Source organism: Rhea pennata, chromosome 1 (assembly GCF_028389875.1).
Source record: "Rhea pennata isolate bPtePen1 chromosome 1, bPtePen1.pri, whole genome shotgun sequence".
In the NCBI taxonomy this organism is placed as follows: Eukaryota; Metazoa; Chordata; class Aves; order Rheiformes; family Rheidae; genus Rhea; species Rhea pennata.
Window position 1 is genome coordinate 197,722,819 of NC_084663.1, and position 18,170 is coordinate 197,740,988.

Consider the following 18,170-nt stretch of genomic DNA (forward strand, 5'->3'; position numbering starts at 1 on the left):
TAAGACTAACTGCTAATAAGAAAAAGTTGTTGTATATCTGAGCAGCAGGAAGATCTTAAACAGATAATGACTACTTGGGGGTGGTGGTGGTGGGGAAAGCTAAACAAAAATGCTTTCAAGGTATTCTGCATACGATCACAATCAAAGTATTTAGTCTTTTTTTTTTTGCTTTCTTTTTTCTTTTAAAGGGAAGGGATTACTTAGAGATGACCAAGGATGTTTTCTTTTTTATTTAGGATCCTTTGTCATCCAGAGTAATTATAGCAAAATTGTGACAAATGAAATAGGCAGACAATTCACCTTTAAAATAAATGGAAAAATCAGAATGGAAAATGATTACAATTTTAAGCAGATTAAGTATCTGGACAGCCAAGTCACCCAAATGAAAAAAGCAGCAATCATAGGTTTAAAACAAAACCAAAAACAAACAACATCAAAAAAACATGTACAGGTACACGCATCCATGCACTCTCTCTCACACACACACATATGAGAGATACATAATCAAACTTACCTGGAGAGTACCACCACCAAGTTCTGTAACTTTACCTCGATACCACATGGTATCTGACCCTCTGATAACACAAGCCTCTCCCTTCTTCCAACAGTAGGGTTCCAGAAGACCAAGGCATTTGAAGTTACACTGTATTTCACTCATCAATTTGTTTAGTTCATTTACTGAAAAAAAAGTTTTCCAAATGCTAATTTCAAAATGGTCTAAAATGCGTTAGTGCAACTTATTTTAATCAACTGGAGAATAGCAGATTCAGATGAAGACACTATAAACTACCTGTGCCACTCCAAAAATGTTTCTCAACACTGATACATAAGGTTTGTTCAACTTCTAAGACTAGTAGGTAACTTACTACTTAAACAAGATTTAAGTGTATTTGCAATAGTAAAGCCATCAGTAATTCTGGATTTGAAATCTCAGAAAACAAGATTCTAAGTTTTGCAGTTGCTACTTTGACAGTAGTAATGATAGCAGCAGCCATCAACAAGACAACAGATTCCCCAAAACAGCAGCAGGAGGCCATGAGACATACAAGACAGGTCTCCAAAAGACTCTATTCTAATTTTAGTCTACAGCAACTACTACAAGAACAACATAGTCTTCAGTGGGAGGAATTACTGTACTTTTTTTCCAAATCTTTATGACACAACTTAGTAGTTAGATGTATTTGTACAGTAGAGTGAAAAAAAGATTGTTTTCATACCAATATATTTTTCTGCAGCACAATGTACTAACAGGGTTCAGAAGATACAGCATCTGTTAGGTAAAACTGTACTACTTTCTAGCATTTTGAAATAGAAAATATGCCAAGATACAAAATCTATTACACTAAAGAAGAAAACTGGGCATTGAGCTTACACTGAAGACACTTAAAAAACAGTGATACTTGAGAATCAACTGAGTTTTCAACAACGCGTAAGATGTATGATTATTAGAAGTAAAATGTATCACAATCTCAACATTACAAAATAAAGCACTTGCTGCTTTACACAATATTGCCTAGAGAAGCAAGGTAAGTAACTTGCTTGTCCAAGTGTTTTGCATTTTCTGATTTATTGTTGGGGATGGATGGACAGAACAGTTTATTCTGATCTTTTTAAATGCAAGGCACTGCCTTACAGGGATTTGGATTTTTTTTCCCCCAAAGTTGTTGAATTTCTACATAGTTAGACAGAAGTAAGTAGATAAAACGTATGCACATGCATACACACACGCATGAGTATTCATTGTATCTAAAGAACAGCAATTCCAAACAGGAAACTGGCAGAAAAACGTTCTGACATTACCGCAGCTATTGGATTCATAAACACAGATACATTTCCTTCTATGTAATCTTACCTAATGATACTGGTATCACATAAATAGTCCCATCGTGTCCAACACAGCTTACTACAGCTTGAAAAATTTTTGTTTCAGGTATAACAGGAGGTTTATACACTTCATCCACTCCCGACTGAAGCAGTGGCTCCTCTGTCTGATTAGATTTATGTTCTCTCTCAGAAAGAGTGATGTCTTTCTCTGGAGCAGCAGCACTGTTTACTGCACATGTAGTTTCTGAATTACAACCATCTAATTGTGAGTTCTCTTGTTCTAAATGTACTTCAGGATGTTCCTTGGAGATTGAGCCAGCTGCATCGGCTTTATCAGTTCTAGTAGATTCAATCAAATCACATCAACGTATCAAAAGATGAACAATTTGAAAAGTGAAAAGAATAAAATAAAAACAAAAAAAACCCCAACAAACCACAGATAGCAAACGCTTGTTAAAAATATTGTCAGAATCTCATCCACTGACTTAAATAACTGAAATATGCAATGGATACAGTTAACAGTATTTTCCTCACCTAAGTCCACTTAAAATGGTGTTTTGTTTCTATTTACGTTGTAGAGGACAACTCAAGTTTTCATTGTACTTATTAGCTTACCACAATTTGAACCCGAGTCTGAAAGAACATAAAAGTGTCCGAACCTTCTGTTTCTAAAAGCCAAACCCTTTTTAATAAGGTGTTCTGAAATATCAATAAATTGTCCTGCTTCATCTTTGCAAAGAATTTTCACAGGCAACGGACAAGCCACATCACTTTCCTGGTTTGAAAAAAAAAAAAAAAAAAAGTGTCATACAACATCTTGCAATATGCATTTTCTAAAAGCTACAGATGTATTATACATTTAATTTGTACTGACTATAGATCAGACTCTGTCGAGCAACTGATGCCAGAAAAGGAAATGTAAACTTTATTTGTATTATAGCTTCTATCATATTTAGAACAGTCGGTTAGATATACGAAGAAAAAAAAAAACCACCACCACTCAAAAAGCAGAGCAGAACCTTGCTTCTTCCCCTAGCTATTTTCTTGAACAAACTGCCAAATACTTGTTTTCCTCCACCAGGAACATTAAATCTACTCATAGATAACCTTGCTCAGTGCTTTTATTTCCAGATACACTGTAAAAACCTCAGTGGCAGCTACAAACAAATACTGAACAAATAATAATTATTTTTTTTTTTTTACTGATGGAAGAAGTCTAACATAAATGATGTTCATACAGTATTGGACCTAAAAGTGACCTGGTATTTCAGTTTCTGAGGCTTGAAAACTACAACAGCAGCTGCTGAAGTTATTCTCATCAAGAACATCAGCATTTTGCTGAAAAACTTATCTGTCCGTAAGAGATATCAGTGCCCAATGAACCCAAATATTTTAAAATTATACCTCAGTAACTAAGTATATGTAAGATTTTCTTTTTACACTGTGCAGCCAAATTGCTCTAATGCTCTAGTAACAACAATTACACAGGAAAAAAAAAAGCATCTTTTCCTTTATAGTGAACAGCAACCTAAAGTTCCATTCATATTAAGAGTGAAAGTGTTTTGCAAAATTAAATTAATGAATAAACAAATTTCATGAGTACTGCTCTTTTGAATTACAAACCTGTATAATTATTTTCGCTTGTGCCCCAGTTAGGTAATAGGATACACATTCACATACAGTTGCTGTCCACTGCATGCTTCCACCTGTTGGTCTGGCAGGAAACAGATTAAAATTTCCTTTAATAGAAGAGAAGTTTGCTTTAATGACCATCTTCTAAGCATTCTACCCTTCTTCCAAGGTAGAAGGTAGAGCCTTCTACCAAGCCTCCAATGTTTTGAAAGTGCTTGTATTGCAAAAAATACAAATACAAAAAAAAAAAAAAAAAAAAAAGAGAGAGAGACTATTTGTATTACAGTTAACAGTAAAAAGAAATGGTTATTTGGCTTTGGATTGGTATGACAGAAGAACTCAAAAATAAGAAAACAAACTTTCACAATCTGAGAGAATCAGAAACAAGTTTTAAAAGAACCAGGGAAAACCACAGTTCATCTGCAAATTGGGCATTCTGTATTCATTCATGATTGTTTTCTTTCCAGTATGGACAGCACACAAATAGAACAGTTTGCTTCTTGTTTCTGTAGTTTGGAAAAGAGAAACCTGTACACTTTCATGAGATCTAACTCATCTTAAATTCTGTGCTAAAGAAAAAAACATTCAGGGAAATCAGGAAATCCTATGCTATCTGTCCAGTGTTTTAATTCATCCTATGCAAGTTTTTTTCTTTCTGCATCAGATTTTGTGCTTTACTAGTATGTAGCATAATCCTAGGTAAAAGCCTTTACAACAAACAACAGCTGCCACACAGTTTTTTCTTTATATAAAAAGCAAACGATATCCAGATCCCAGGTCATCAGTGCTAAAACCAAGAAAATATTAAGTTTTGTCATTACTAGGTTTCTGATACTACTATTTCAGTGTAAGGGAAAGGCTACCTTATATCTACCAAGGAACATTCTATTGCTAACGTCCTCATTATCTTCATATTTTCCTCAAGTTTTCTTAGACAGCTGATATCCACTGTTTTTACAGCTCCGGAATCATATAACATAACCTGTTACAGAGAAGAAACACAATGAAACAGAAAAAAATCTCTTAACATCATTTGCAATAAATGCTAATTCAATGCATATGTATTTTATATACATATATACTGTGTATATACATACACTCATATATACACACACACACAAACATACACATACACAAAAACATTAGCAGCATTCACAATGAAGTGAAATTATCAGGGAATGCCACACAGATTACCACTGACCTCTGCACTGAAGTACTTCACACAACACAAATGATGATAACACAATACAGAGAGGCTGAAACCCACAAATGTGTTCAAAGGGGGTTGAACAGTCAAAGAGAGTAAGCCTGCCAGGTTACCAAACATGACAGTACTGTTGTGCCTTCAACTGAGAAATCCCACAACTCTCATTGCTAGAAACTGGGGAAGTACATCCGAAGAGTTGCTCTTTATCTGCCTTGTTTATTATAAACCTCCCATAAGCATCTATGATAGATGCTACTGAAAAGAGAATACTGGGATTAATGGATTTTTGTCTGATCCAGTAGAGTAGGTTCTTATGCAACAGGAAGAATGAACCAGCAAAACTGCTGGCCTGAAAAGCTGAATCCAAGCCCTTCTCAGTCAGGTAAGATTAGCACTGATGTTTATATTGCTTCCAATCATGACACTGAAGTTATCTACAAACATTTTCTCAAGGATGCGAGCAGCTGAAATGATAAGGGTAATAACGTGGGCCCACTGTTCACTGAAACAAAGACATAATTAAGACGAGTATGTTTGGGATCTCAAAAGCTCTGTTAGAAGCATCTGGACTTCTACCTTCTAGATAATGACAATCTTAAGAGAGGAAAAAAAAAAGAAAAAAACAATACCAAAACCCACTAAATCCTTCAGTAGACATTTTTACTGGTGGTGGTACTACAAATTAGGGAACAATTCCTCTTCCACTCCACACACGTGCCACTGCCTGCAAAATAACTGTACCTGCCCAAAAAGCTGCCCACAGAAAGAATAATTTTTTTAAAAAAAGGGGGAAAAAAAGGAAAAATAAATTCAAGTAAAATCCTCAGGGAACTGTTTCAAAAGGCAGGCCACCAAAAATATAGCAAGAAACGCAGTAAAGACTTAGCTTACTATGCACGAAGTTAAAAAAAAAACCACAAACCCCAAAGGAAATAATGAAGCTTCGCTAAGAAATCAGATGGTAGCAAAATGACAAAATTCCTAAGGTTATGTCCAACAGACAAGGAAATGCTAAGGGAAACTGGATGTAGAAAGCAAGCAGACAAGCAGACAACATGTACAACTGACTGCACAAGAGCTGATGTCCATTTACAGAGTGTGCATTTGGATTTAATAATAATGCTATCTTCTGCAATTCTTGGTGATGCATACACACTCCTACAAAGAGTGTGCAGGTATCTAGACTGTTACCTAGAAAAAGAAAACTTCTTTTCTCCTCCTTTGGTTACCTTGGTACAAATAAATTTGCAAGCCCAGAAATGCTGGAATAGCTTGTTTCCCACTTCCTAAACAGTAACAGATATCCTAGCCTGAATTACTGCTATTACTATATCTTTTCTGAACTATACAATGAATAACAACAAAATCTCTTTCAAATCTTTAAGGCTGGAAAGAAATTTAAGCACAGTCAAACAGGAACAGAATCACTGAGGTTGTGAAGAACTACGATGGTGAATATCTAGTCCAACTTCCCTGCTAAAAACAGGGTCAGCTACAGTAAGAGTTGCTCAGGGTTGTGTTCAGTCAGGTTTTGAGTATTGGCAACAATGTTAAGTCTACAACTAAGCAACTCACTACCAGCATTAAGTCAATGTTACAGGAACAAAGCTTTTTTTTTTCTTTTTTTTTTAAATCTTGAAATGCAGACTCTTGCATTTCAGTTTGTGCCCCTTTGTCTATTCTCCTGCCACTAGGCACCAGTCTGACTCTGTTTTCTTTGCTCCTTCCCATCAGGTATTTATATACAGTGACAAGATGCACCCCGATCCTTCTCTTCTCCTGGCTAAACAGTCCCAGCTCTAAGCCTCTCTTGCTACGACAGGTGCTCCCGTCCCTTAATCACCTTCATGGCCCTTTGCTGGACTTTCCGGTGTCTGTCTGTTCTCTCTCGTGCTGGTGAACCCCAAACTGGGCATAGTGCTCCAGATGTGGTCTCACCTATGGCTGAGTAGGGGACAATCATCCCTTGCCCTGCTGGCAGTACTCCTCCTAACGTTGGCCTCCTTTGCTACAAGACAAATTGCTGGCTCACCCCCAAAATCCCCAGGTCCATTTCTGCGAAGCTGCTGTGCAGCCAGTCACCCCCCAGCCTGTAATGGTGCATGAGATTATTCTGGTCCAGGGGCAGGACTTTGCACTTCCCAGGGCTAAACTTCATGATGTTCCTGTTAGCCCTTTTCTCCAGCTTGTCAAGGTCCCTCTGAATGGCAACACTCCCATCTGGTCTATCAATCACTCCAAGTGTTGTACTGTCTGCAAACTTGCTAAGCATGCACTCTCTCATCCCTGCAGGCCTCCTGCCACCTTTGCTTGATTTACTGCACACGGGGATGGACTGTTCTTGACCTTGAAGGAGGTAATGCTTAAGAAATCAGGCAGGTCTCCTGGACTACTCTTCCCTCCAGGACTCTATCCCCTGTGGTTCTTCCAAGTACATTCCTAAATAGGCCAAAGTCTGCTGTCCTGCAGACTCTGCTGATGGCTGCAATCTTGCTTTTCACCTTTCCTGCTTCTCTCAGGATTCTGAGCTCCAGCACCTCATGCTCCCTGCAGCCAAGGCTGCCTCCAGCCTTCACATCCCTGAGCAGTTCCTCCTTGTTTGTAAGTACAATGCCCAGCAAAGCACATCTCTTATTGGCTCCTCAGTCACTTGTGTCATGAAGTTATCCTCAATGGACTCCATAAACCTCTAGGATTGCATGTGCCCTTCCAGCAGATAACAAAATGGCTTAAATCCCCCATGAGGACCAGGGTCTGTGAACATGAGGCTTCTTCTAGTTGTCTCAAAAAGGCCTCATCTACTGCTTCTCTTCTTCCTGATCAGGCAGCCTGTTGCCGACACTTGCCACAACATTGCCCACACTGGTCTGCCCTCCAATCATAATGGATATGCTCTCAGCTGGGTCATCTCCAGACAGCACTCCGTGCATTCCAGCTGTTCTCTCACATAAAGGGCAACTCCTTCTTCTCACCTTTCCAGCATTTCATATACTAATAATGTAATGATTGTTATAATACGAACTGTAGGTTATATATAATACAGTAATTTTAAATAATTCCAGCCTTTCCAACTTAAGTGGAAAAACAGTTGTTTGAAAACTCCTAGTTTTGGAAGGCAAAGATTATACAAAATCTAAATGTCAGGAAGTCTCTCTTCTGCTTTCAGTTAGTAAGATCCAGCGACATAATCTGATGATGCTGGAGGGAACTAATTGTAATCAAGACCTGGATTATCTGTATGACTACAAAGCCACTCTTACTTTTGAGTTAAGTAGTTATCTACTCATAAAATGCATGTTCCTGATGCTTTTTTCTTTTTTTTTTCTTTTTAAATGGGTGCAACAAAATGTACGCTTAAAGCAGCACTGTGAGAAAAGTCACTGGATGGAGTGTTACATGTATTTGGCACAGTGCATCAGTATCAGTTTATGGTTCAAGGAACAGCGTACTTAGAGATGTTCATGTGGTGGTGGAATTACTTCAACCAACTCTATCTCTTATCAAGGATTACTAGGTTTGGCTAACTGCCATCTTGAAGATCATATTGCTTCCGGAATCTGAGCCAAACTGTATCTTGGGAATCTGTGCCATGTTGCTCCGTGTACTGTAATCACACATGAAGTCAATCTCATGAACCTTCCTGAAGTATCAAGTGCCCTGCTAAATTACTGTCTCATCGAAACTCAGGAAGTATCTTCCTTACAGCAGTGTATAACGTAACTGAAAATAAACTCCAGACAAAAGCAAAAGGCTGTCTGAGAAAACAGTAACACAAAAACAAGAACTCAAGATGTGAGATTATTTATCAATTATTTATCAATGAATCCTCAAAAACTTTAGAAATATAAGTATGAATCTTCTTATGATGATGTTTACCTCTGCAGTTGTTTCAGAGACAATTCTGCTTATTTGACCTCTTTGCCACTGTTTCCAATCATGTACATAAACAGCACAATGCATACTGGTTTCCCACTTCACAGACTCTGGCTGGGATTCTTCATAGATAGTAGCCATCTTCTCCTGTAAACTAACATCAACAAATACACTTTTCCAACAGTAAGATCTTACCCAATGAGTAAAGAGGTTTTTTTAGTCAATTACTGCTTAACTAGCATACAGTAAAATTTTAAATAACTGTTTAACAGACACCTAGTACTGTAGCCTCTCCTTATGGCATATTAGAAACACATGAAATGGAGCTTAAAAACAGATGCAATCCAATTAGAATTGCTGAATTAATCTGAGAATTCTGACCCTTCTGTATAGCAATATACTTTTGATTATTTTCTCTTCACAACTTGAGAAGAATGTGAACCTCATTTAGTGCCATGACTAATTTAAGCACACTCCAGGTCAGTATATGCAAAGTACTGAAAACCACGGGAGAATTAACAGGTAGAAAACAAGTAACTTGCACTAAAGTGGTACTTGTCTCCAAGCAGTAGGCAGTATTACTTAAAGTTTGTCTTTCAAGTATCAAAGGAAGGTTGACATTATGTTCAAAAGTTGCTTTCAAGCTTTCCTAACAGCATATTAGAATCATGGAAAAAGAAATAAATTGACTGAAATTCTATGACTTAAAATACTGGTATTATTCAGTCAGATTCCAAACAAAGGAATGGAGAGGACAGAGTAACGAGCAGAAAGATTTAGTCTTTCTGGACAATATTGCATTTGCCAGGCTCCCTTACTTATTACATCACAATTATTTGAAACAGGAGTTAGATCATACAGTTCATTTTGAATCACAGATATTTGATTAAACATAACTTAGTACAAACCTGTCTTTTGTTCCTATACTTCCCTCAAAGCAATGTAATTCAACAGCATTCAAGAGTGCCCCACTGCCAAATGCCACCTGAAATAGTTTGTTCTAACCATATTTCTTCATCAACTTGTAGTTAGTGTGCCTTAAATTCAAATAACTTCTCTAAAGTTAAGTACCTTTTCAGTAAACCTTCTGATGACAGCCATTGTATAAAAATTTTGCTAGGGGATACAACATGACTAATTCTCACTTGTAGCTCTTTCTTAGAAAGCGATCTGAAATCCACTTCCTCGAGGGGCTCCACGTTTATAGGATTTAAATTTTCTGGTGTTTCAGGAACTTCTTCTAAAGGAGTATCCCATATTTCACTGGGCCCCACAGCAGTACTTTCAATATATCTGTAAGGTGTGTCAAACAATTAGGATTGAAAGTTTACACATGTAATTGAAGTGAAAAAAAGTTCTGTGATTGCAATTCCAAAATGAATGATAGAAGAAGGAAAAAGTGAAGAACTTAGAAAAGCAGAAAACCCTCCATCAAAAGCCAAAAACATTTTTAAATGCTGCATCTGAAGCACTCGTGATAGTCACTTATTTTTATTCTTCTTCAGTAGCTACCCTTGCATATTCTACTGTCAAATGAGAGTATTAGGTAATACAGGCTGCCAAAAGAGTGATACTGATACGAATATGACTGCTTATCTAGCTTAGAAGACATCAAATTACTAGTGTCAAGTTTCTGGAAAGCTGTATTGCCTCTGAGTGAAATCTGCAATACTCTACTTCCAAGATAATGTTAATATTCCTTTCAGAAGCAACCATTAATTCAGTGGACAATTTATCCTTCTAGCATTCCCTGAAGTTATGGGTACAAATACAATGCAACATCCTAGAACTAGTTCTTTCCTAGTTAAAGTACAAAATGAAGTGTAACAGTAATACTTTAATGTGAACTTGCTTAAATTGTGTGAACTGGGTAGAATAAAGCACAGCAGCAATCAAGAGTTGGCCAATACCTATCAATCCAAGTATCAAGAACTGGGCTAACCAGAGATATGAGGATATACAGCTTGAAAATAATCTATCGGTGTTTCCTGTAGATCAAGACTGAATCTGACAGCTTGTGTGTGTTTAACTGCTGGCCATTTCACAAAATCACGGAACAGCTGATGTTAGGAAGGACCTCTGGAGATCACCTAGTCCAACTCTTCTGCTTAAGCAAGATCACCTAGACAGTGCTGCCCAGGACCCTGACCAGACAGCTCTGGAATCTCTCAAAGGAAGGATATCTGAATATCTCAAAGGAAGGAAGATCTCCATAATCTCTCTGGGCAACCTGTTCCAGTGCTCTATCACCCTCAGTGATAGAGCACTGAGGTTTTTCCTCATATTCAGATGGAACTTCTTGTGTTTCAGTTTGTGCCTGTTGCCTCTTGTCCTGTTGCTGGGCACCCCTGAAAAGACTCTGGCCCCATCCTCTCGACACCCTCCCTTTGGATACTTACACACACTGGTGAGATTCTCCCTCAGTCTTCCCTTCTCCAGGCTAAAAAGGCCCAGCTCTCGCAGCATTTCCTTACATGAGAGATGCTCAGTCTCCTTATCATCTTTGTAGCCCTAAGCTGGACTCTGTCCAGTAGTTCCATGTCTCTCTTGTACTGGAGAGTCCATACCAACATAGCATGTTGCAGCGTGTCTGCTTCCGGTGCCAGATACTTCACAGTTTCAGCTCTACATGCCATTAACTCATTTGTCTCACAACAAAATAAGCTTTAGTACATTAAATGATGTCCTTATAATGATGTATCTGTATAGCACACAGCTCAGCTGTGTCCTAGCTCATGAGTACAGCTCCTAGTCTCTCTGGTACTTTAATACAATACATTATATATATATATATATATATATATATATATATATTCTCTCTCTGTATATATACACATACATACATATATATACACACACACACACACACACACACACAAAATGCACAGCGTATTTACCCAGGTATGAAGGATGCCAGGTCTTCCTTAACTAGTTGACAGTTAATACTACGGCATCTTCCAGGAACAGCAGAGGAGTCAAATAGCTCAACAGATAAAAAGTTATTTTCCAAAATTTCTGTGAATGAAGAATATAAACATAATTTGCACCAAGCAATGCTAGTAAAAAGACTGTTAATGGTTCTGGAGACAAGGTAAACGGTTAGGAAGAGGGTGAACTTTTTAAAACTGCATCTTATTTGTAAAATAATTTGATCCTGAATATCAATAATCTAGAGGCTTAACTTTGCATATACCTTTAACATTAACTTAAAAGACATGAGTAAGTATGATATGAACATCTTGTTTATATGCTATAAATAAATATGCACAAAAAAACCCAACTACTGTATGTAATTTTGTTTATCAGATGGGTCATCATTCCACAACTGTAGAAGAACACCCACCTACACATTAAGTGGTATTGAGAAAAAAACCTACTAAGGCTCAGGGGTGTTACTGAACTTCCTTTTCTGGGTATGTTCTAAGAGCAGTGGTCACATTCATAGCTCCCAATGAGGTCAGAGAGAGTTAAGGACAATCAGCACCCTTAGAAACAAGTCAGTTTTAATAAACCAATTAATACTGGTGTGGCCCATAACAGAAGATGCAGTTTCTTTTTTCCAGAGGCTGTATCTATTATGTCTCCTCTGGTTACTTTGTGTTTGGATACTCTCGTTCCAGGCTGTCACAAGAATTAATGTAAGAATTTCAAATAAATGCATTAAGATATGAAAGTGCATATTTTTATTTCTGAATTAATTTAAGAATATTTAAATAAAGACTGATACACTCTTGATAACTTACTAACAACTGAACACAGCATGAATTTATCTTCAGTCATTTCTTCAAACCTTTCCTTGGCTGCTCTGGTCCACTCACTAGCTCCTTTGTAAGGTTCAATGTAAGCCAGCTTGCTCCTGATTGCCTGAAGAATAATTCAAATTATGTATCAACTTTCACATATCAAGAACATCCCTTAACAGCCAAATTACAGCCTTTGTTGTGTGCAGGACAGCAAGACAGCATGACCTTTGCCTCTGTTTCCACGTTATTAGTCGTTTTTAAGATGTTCTCCACACGATCCCTTCACAGCCTGCAGCAGGACATGAACCTCAAATTCATATTACGTTCTTGCTAAAATAGAAAGAACTATATATTGAGCCTGTATATTTTCCTCAAATCATCTAAAGTTAGCACAGTTATACCACTGTGCAGGTCTGAAGGACTACATGCAGATACCTCAGTTCTACAGTTAACTCTATCAGAAAATTCCTTCAAAAAGTTTGGAAAGGTATTCATTTATTAGGATACATGGAAAAATAACACACAGGAAATCAGACAAAATTAAGCACTTTGAAACAAAGATTAAAAAAGAAAGTTCTTGTTTTAAATGAATTGCTGACCACGGCTGACAAACTCCTAATAGATTTTTCTGAGGATATATGTTTGACCAATAATACGCAACCAACTGGAACAATGAGATAATGCATACTAAGTCAATACCCTTCTATTAAACACTCTGATAGGAATCATCAAAACAGTGCAACTGCAAGAACTCTACCATATTGGAGTGTTTCCTCTCCCGTGCTGTCAAAAACAGCTGAATGATTTTGGCTGAAACTTTCCCCAGCAAAATTTGTTCAAAATGTAAGCAACTGAATTCTTTTCCCAGTAACTGGCATTGGTTAACCGTAGTTCAAATAATCACTGTTCTTGGTGTTTATAGGTTTAAAAAAAAATTGACACACGAAGTTTTTCAGTTTAGTGTAATTATAGTTGGCAACTAGAATCATCTACTTAACAGCTGAAGAAAAAATCTTTTTCTGCTTAGGTGCATTTTTATTCGATGAAAAAAAAATATTTTGCCTTTTCTTTTCCCATTCAGATTTGCCCCTTGTCAAAAACACTTCTACAAGATGCAATGTTAAGAAAACTCCACATCCTAAATCCCTTAAACTCCACAAAAAACAAAACAAAAAAAAAAAAGAGACTCCAAGAGCATTATTCAATCACTGTTTGAAAGCTAAAAAATGTAAAAATTAGTTGGGCTATCTACGGAGTAGGAAAAGGTATTAAAAAAAACACACTAAAACCCAAGGTAAACTCTAGGTTTCATTCAAAGCCAAGCAACCTCATAAAGACGTTTTCAGCTTGCACCCGTAACACATTTCAGATGTCTCATCATAAACTCATTTGAAAAGAAACTGTAATAACCTTTTACTTGCTTAGCTTTTTATTTACTTCAGAATGTGCACAATCCTCTTTCCCCTTCCCTCTTCTGAAAGTCTATTTATTATGGGAAAGCATTAACTCACCTTTTCCGGAAAGCTCAGAAATTCCTTTTTTACTTTGCATATGTCTTTAAGACTTATCTTAGCAACATTGCCAAAGTCAACATATTTTACTACAACTTCCCGATGACTTGGCAGCCCTTCAAGACAGACATAAACCATAACATTAGATAAACTTAAGTTACTAAAACAGAAAATAAATATTGGATACAAATACAAAAATTGGATAAAAATAAAACTGTCAGTTTCAAAGCAAAATCCACATCTACATCCTATAAGCATGAAATGTCACATTTTGAAATATTTTGTATCTCAGTTTAAAACTATAGTCTTTAAAAGCCAAATCTGTAAGATTCCTGAAATGCTAAAGAGTTAACATTTTGGTCCACTACCATCTTTTAATTTTATGAGACACACATTTGTATGTTAAATATATGTCAAGTATATATATAGGCTTGTTAAATACACCACACTACTCATAATGACAACTTAATTAAAGCTCTAATGGTGTTTTAAAAAAAACTGTCCCCAGAACTTTAGTGCTGTGGGCGTTTTGTTTGTCTTCTATATTCAATCTCTAAGCGTAAACTGTGTAGAAGAGGATCAGATTTGAACACTGAAATTGTAGTAAGTGAAAGCGTGTTCGGCTGTTAACCGAGAGGTCAGTGGTTCAAGCCCCCCCAGGGACGGGTCGTGGGTGCTTTGGCTACGAAGATGATCAGAGGGCTGGAGCACCTGCCCTGTGAGGAACGGCTGCGAGAGCTGGGCCTCTTCAGCCTGGGGAAGAGAAGACTGAGGGGGGATCTTATCAATGTGTACAAGTACCTGAAGGGAGGGTATCAGGGAGATGGGGACAAACTCTTTTCAGTTGTCCCATGTGACAGGACAAGAGGCAATGGGCAGAAATTGAAGCACAGGAAGTTCCACCTGACCATGAGGGGGAATTTCTTCCTGTGAGAGTGACGGAGCACTGGACCAGGTTGCCCAGAGAGGTGGTGGAGTCTCCTTCTCTGGAGATCTTCAAGGCCCACCTGGATGCAACCCTGTCTAACACGCTCTAGGCGATCCTGCTGAGCAGGGATGTTGGACTAGGTGATCTCCAGAGGTCCCTTCCAACCTTACTGATTCTATGATTCCATGATTCTATGATTCCAAATAATACTGTTAACAGTAATTACATAATGGAATATAAAAAAGTGATATGTACTGCAACTCCTTAATTCTTAAAAAGTATATATAAAACACTCCATAAATAGCAAAGGAAGAGTATGTAACATGCACCAGCACAATGAAATTTATCAAGTCACTTGTTGGTATAGAAGTTCCCTATAGAAATAATCACAATTTGTTATTATTCATATCCATTGTGTGACTCTGATACAGAGTCATTTCTAATTTTGAAATTTAGCATTACAGTGGAAAAGAAAACCCAGTATTTTACAGTGGGGAGAAAAACAAAAACCCAAATACTTCACCTATAATCTGTGCTCTGCACCAAATTCCATCTTTGTATTTTGCAATACAGGCTTGCCCTTCAACTGCGCAGTCAATCTCCAAATTTTCCCTATCCTCATGTTTGTATATCTCCTCTATTTTCTTCGGAAGAGCTAAAAAGTCTAGGCTATCCATCTAAAATAAGAAAAACAAAACCTCCTGTAATACATATATGCATTAAGCTAAGAACATCATTATAAAAAATGAAAATTCAGATTTTTTTTTAATGGATGTTTTATCTACTAGTGCACTTCCTCGTCATCCTCCCAAATTAAACGGTGGTTATGAAAATGCAAAGTAAATTAAAGAACTGAAGAATTTTTTAATATTGTCCTGTTCAGTCATGACACTAAACAGTAAGACTTTCTGTACGCACATAGCCATTAAACATGTAACAGAAGAGTGACCAGAAAGTTAACTTTTTAGAATTTTGGTAGAATTAATGGAAATTTGAGGTCATTTAAGGTGGATTCTAAATAGTTCCAATATTTAAATAAACTCTGTACAAATATAAATGGAACTTATTTCTAAACTTACCAATTGGAGATAGAAATCACTAGGACTATTAATATGACAAACTACAATGGAGACTTCTTCTGTTTCTTGTGGTATTTTAGGCGGACTATATTGCAAGACTACATTATCTTCTAATTCACTGGGAAGCTGCGATCTAAATCTAAAGCAAACAAAAAGGGATTTTGAATAAATTCTGTCAAAATTAACTAAGCAAGAAGCCTTTTATATCCAGATTGAGAAATTTCCCATTAAAAATACAGAATGGTCTATGAAAAATACAGAATGGTCTATGAAAAATACAGAATGGTCTATGAAAAATATCATCCATATTTGTATGAATAGTTTGAACTTCCCTTCTTGCAGTCTGTGCAGCCTTTTTTCTCTACCTTAGTGCTTCTTCCTCCACAAATGTAATACAGCAGCTGGCCTTAAAACAGATTTTGTCATTTGGAAAGCAGTATTGTACATTTAAATTGTTTAAAAAATTCAAGCAGAAGAACACATTCATTGACAAAACTATTTTGAGATTTCCCTTCCTTCACTTATGAGAAAATAAAAGCAATTACTAGAAGAATGTAGGTAAGAATAAAAAATTAATTACTTGTCACTGATCTCTTCAAGATGAGTAAATATTCACAAATATGAACAAGTAAGTTATTCTTCGTACAGCAGAATGTATTCCAATTTCCTAGACATTTGTGTACCAGACCCCCGCATCCAAATGCCAAATCTAACACTCATGTTCCTCTCTATCTCCTACCTACAGACCTCTACTGGCCCCTACAGAGCAGCTCTCTCCTGTCATGATGGCAACAACAAGCTAGCTCCCCTTATGCCCTATCTTTAGCTATTTGTTGAGCTACATGCATTATATTGTGTGGCTAGATGAAAGCCACACGTGCTGACTAGCCAGGCTGTCACCAGCCAAATCAAAAAGATAAAGGTTGATTTTTGCAATGCTTTTCTGTCAGTGAGGGGCACTAATAGTTTCTCCTTTCATCCCCTTGCCATTAATCTCACCAAATCTATACAGGAACTTAATTTTTGTCATTTTCTAAAATGAGTTAAGATCCATTATCCAAATAAAGCCCTTAGTAGTGAAAATGAATATGCAACAATGTTTATTAGCAAAGCTGTAAGAAGTTAGGTTCAGATACTGCTGAAGATTTATTAACCTCAACCACCGCAAAAATAATTTGTTTGGTAAACATCTTCATTTTAGAAGTATTATGCAATTATCATTGATGGTGTAAGAGCATGAACTGAAGGAAAACACATACCTTGCCAAGTCTAAAAAAACTAATGCATCCTTGAGAGACACTGGCATGTTGTTGCTTATTTTGTTAAATGGAGGTTTTTTTAGATCCACAATGAGCACCCCATCCTCTTCTCTAAATATGCTCATTAAAACAACTTTATTATTTACCATTTTTAAAAATTCTGTCTTTGCTTCCTGTCTCCAACCTTCACTCTGTTTTAAGCAGGGAAAAAAAAAAAGTTATTCAAGATGTCTGGGACTTCTGAATCAGGGAAGAGTGGAGGGGATCAAGGAGGTGAGTACATATGCACCTGTACAGACGAAATTCTGAACCCATTTATGAGACGTAATAAGACTGCCTAGTCTATAGCCTTGACAGCACAAGACATTATTCTTTGTGATGGATTTATAAGTGTTTTTAACTGCATAAAACTGAGACAGAGCAAAGGGCTGTAATTTGTACCATTCATTCAACTCAACATTTCTGATTTTCCTGATAGACAGACTGGAGCTGTCACACGCAGTTTTAACTCACTACTTACATTTTTGCTTTCCTAAGCTGTCTGAGAGCTCATTCTTTTCTTTTTGTATCTTGCAACAAATGTACAACATGCTATAGCTGTTCACTTGACTTACACATTCCTCCTCTCCACAACATCCTTTGTGCCATTTTATCTACCTTGAAATAGTTTGTCTAAACTTAATTCTCTTGAATCAAATGAACGCATTTCTCATTTGGTACTTCAAATCTGTGTCTTTTTGATTTGAAGATCCAAGCCCACAAGGCAATACATTTTATCCACATTTGTGAAGCTTGTTCCAGATCTGCCCTACTTAAAACTATTTCAGATAATCTCAGCCTGGTAAAAGACACCAGCAGTTATATTGTCAGAAATACACAGCTGTGTTGGACATACACATTCCCTTGTGAATGCTGCAAAAATAAAAATAACCCAATAAATAAGAGCGAACACTGAAGAAAAAAGCTGCAATTTATGTTCTTTCCTACGGGAATGAAAGCTGAAAGTTTCTAATTTGGTTTTATACCAGAAGAAAACAAATGACACTTTACAATGCAGAAGATTTTAAGCAATAAAGGACAACCCCAACAGGCTCCCTGAATAACTAAAGCCCGT

The 18,170-nt window shown here is 36.9% G+C and overlaps 1 protein-coding gene across 1 annotated transcript in view; it reads right to left on the reverse strand.

Moving 5' to 3' along the window:
* RNF17 (ring finger protein 17) overlaps positions 1 to 18,170 on the reverse strand; it is a 52,922-nt gene that overhangs the window by 11,149 nt on the left and 23,603 nt on the right. The window contains exons 16-28 of the mRNA XM_062583848.1: positions 17,057 to 17,247; positions 15,798 to 15,936; positions 15,242 to 15,395; positions 13,791 to 13,906; positions 12,280 to 12,400; positions 11,434 to 11,551; positions 9,608 to 9,829; positions 8,540 to 8,690; positions 4,320 to 4,438; positions 3,448 to 3,538; positions 2,484 to 2,599; positions 1,853 to 2,163; positions 515 to 678 (exon numbers count right to left, since the gene is read on the reverse strand). Of these exons, the coding sequence (XP_062439832.1) occupies positions 515 to 678; positions 1,853 to 2,163; positions 2,484 to 2,599; positions 3,448 to 3,538; positions 4,320 to 4,438; positions 8,540 to 8,690; positions 9,608 to 9,829; positions 11,434 to 11,551; positions 12,280 to 12,400; positions 13,791 to 13,906; positions 15,242 to 15,395; positions 15,798 to 15,936; positions 17,057 to 17,247 (2,013 nt within the window). The remainder of the gene's footprint in view (positions 1 to 514; positions 679 to 1,852; positions 2,164 to 2,483; positions 2,600 to 3,447; positions 3,539 to 4,319; positions 4,439 to 8,539; positions 8,691 to 9,607; positions 9,830 to 11,433; positions 11,552 to 12,279; positions 12,401 to 13,790; positions 13,907 to 15,241; positions 15,396 to 15,797; positions 15,937 to 17,056; positions 17,248 to 18,170) is intronic.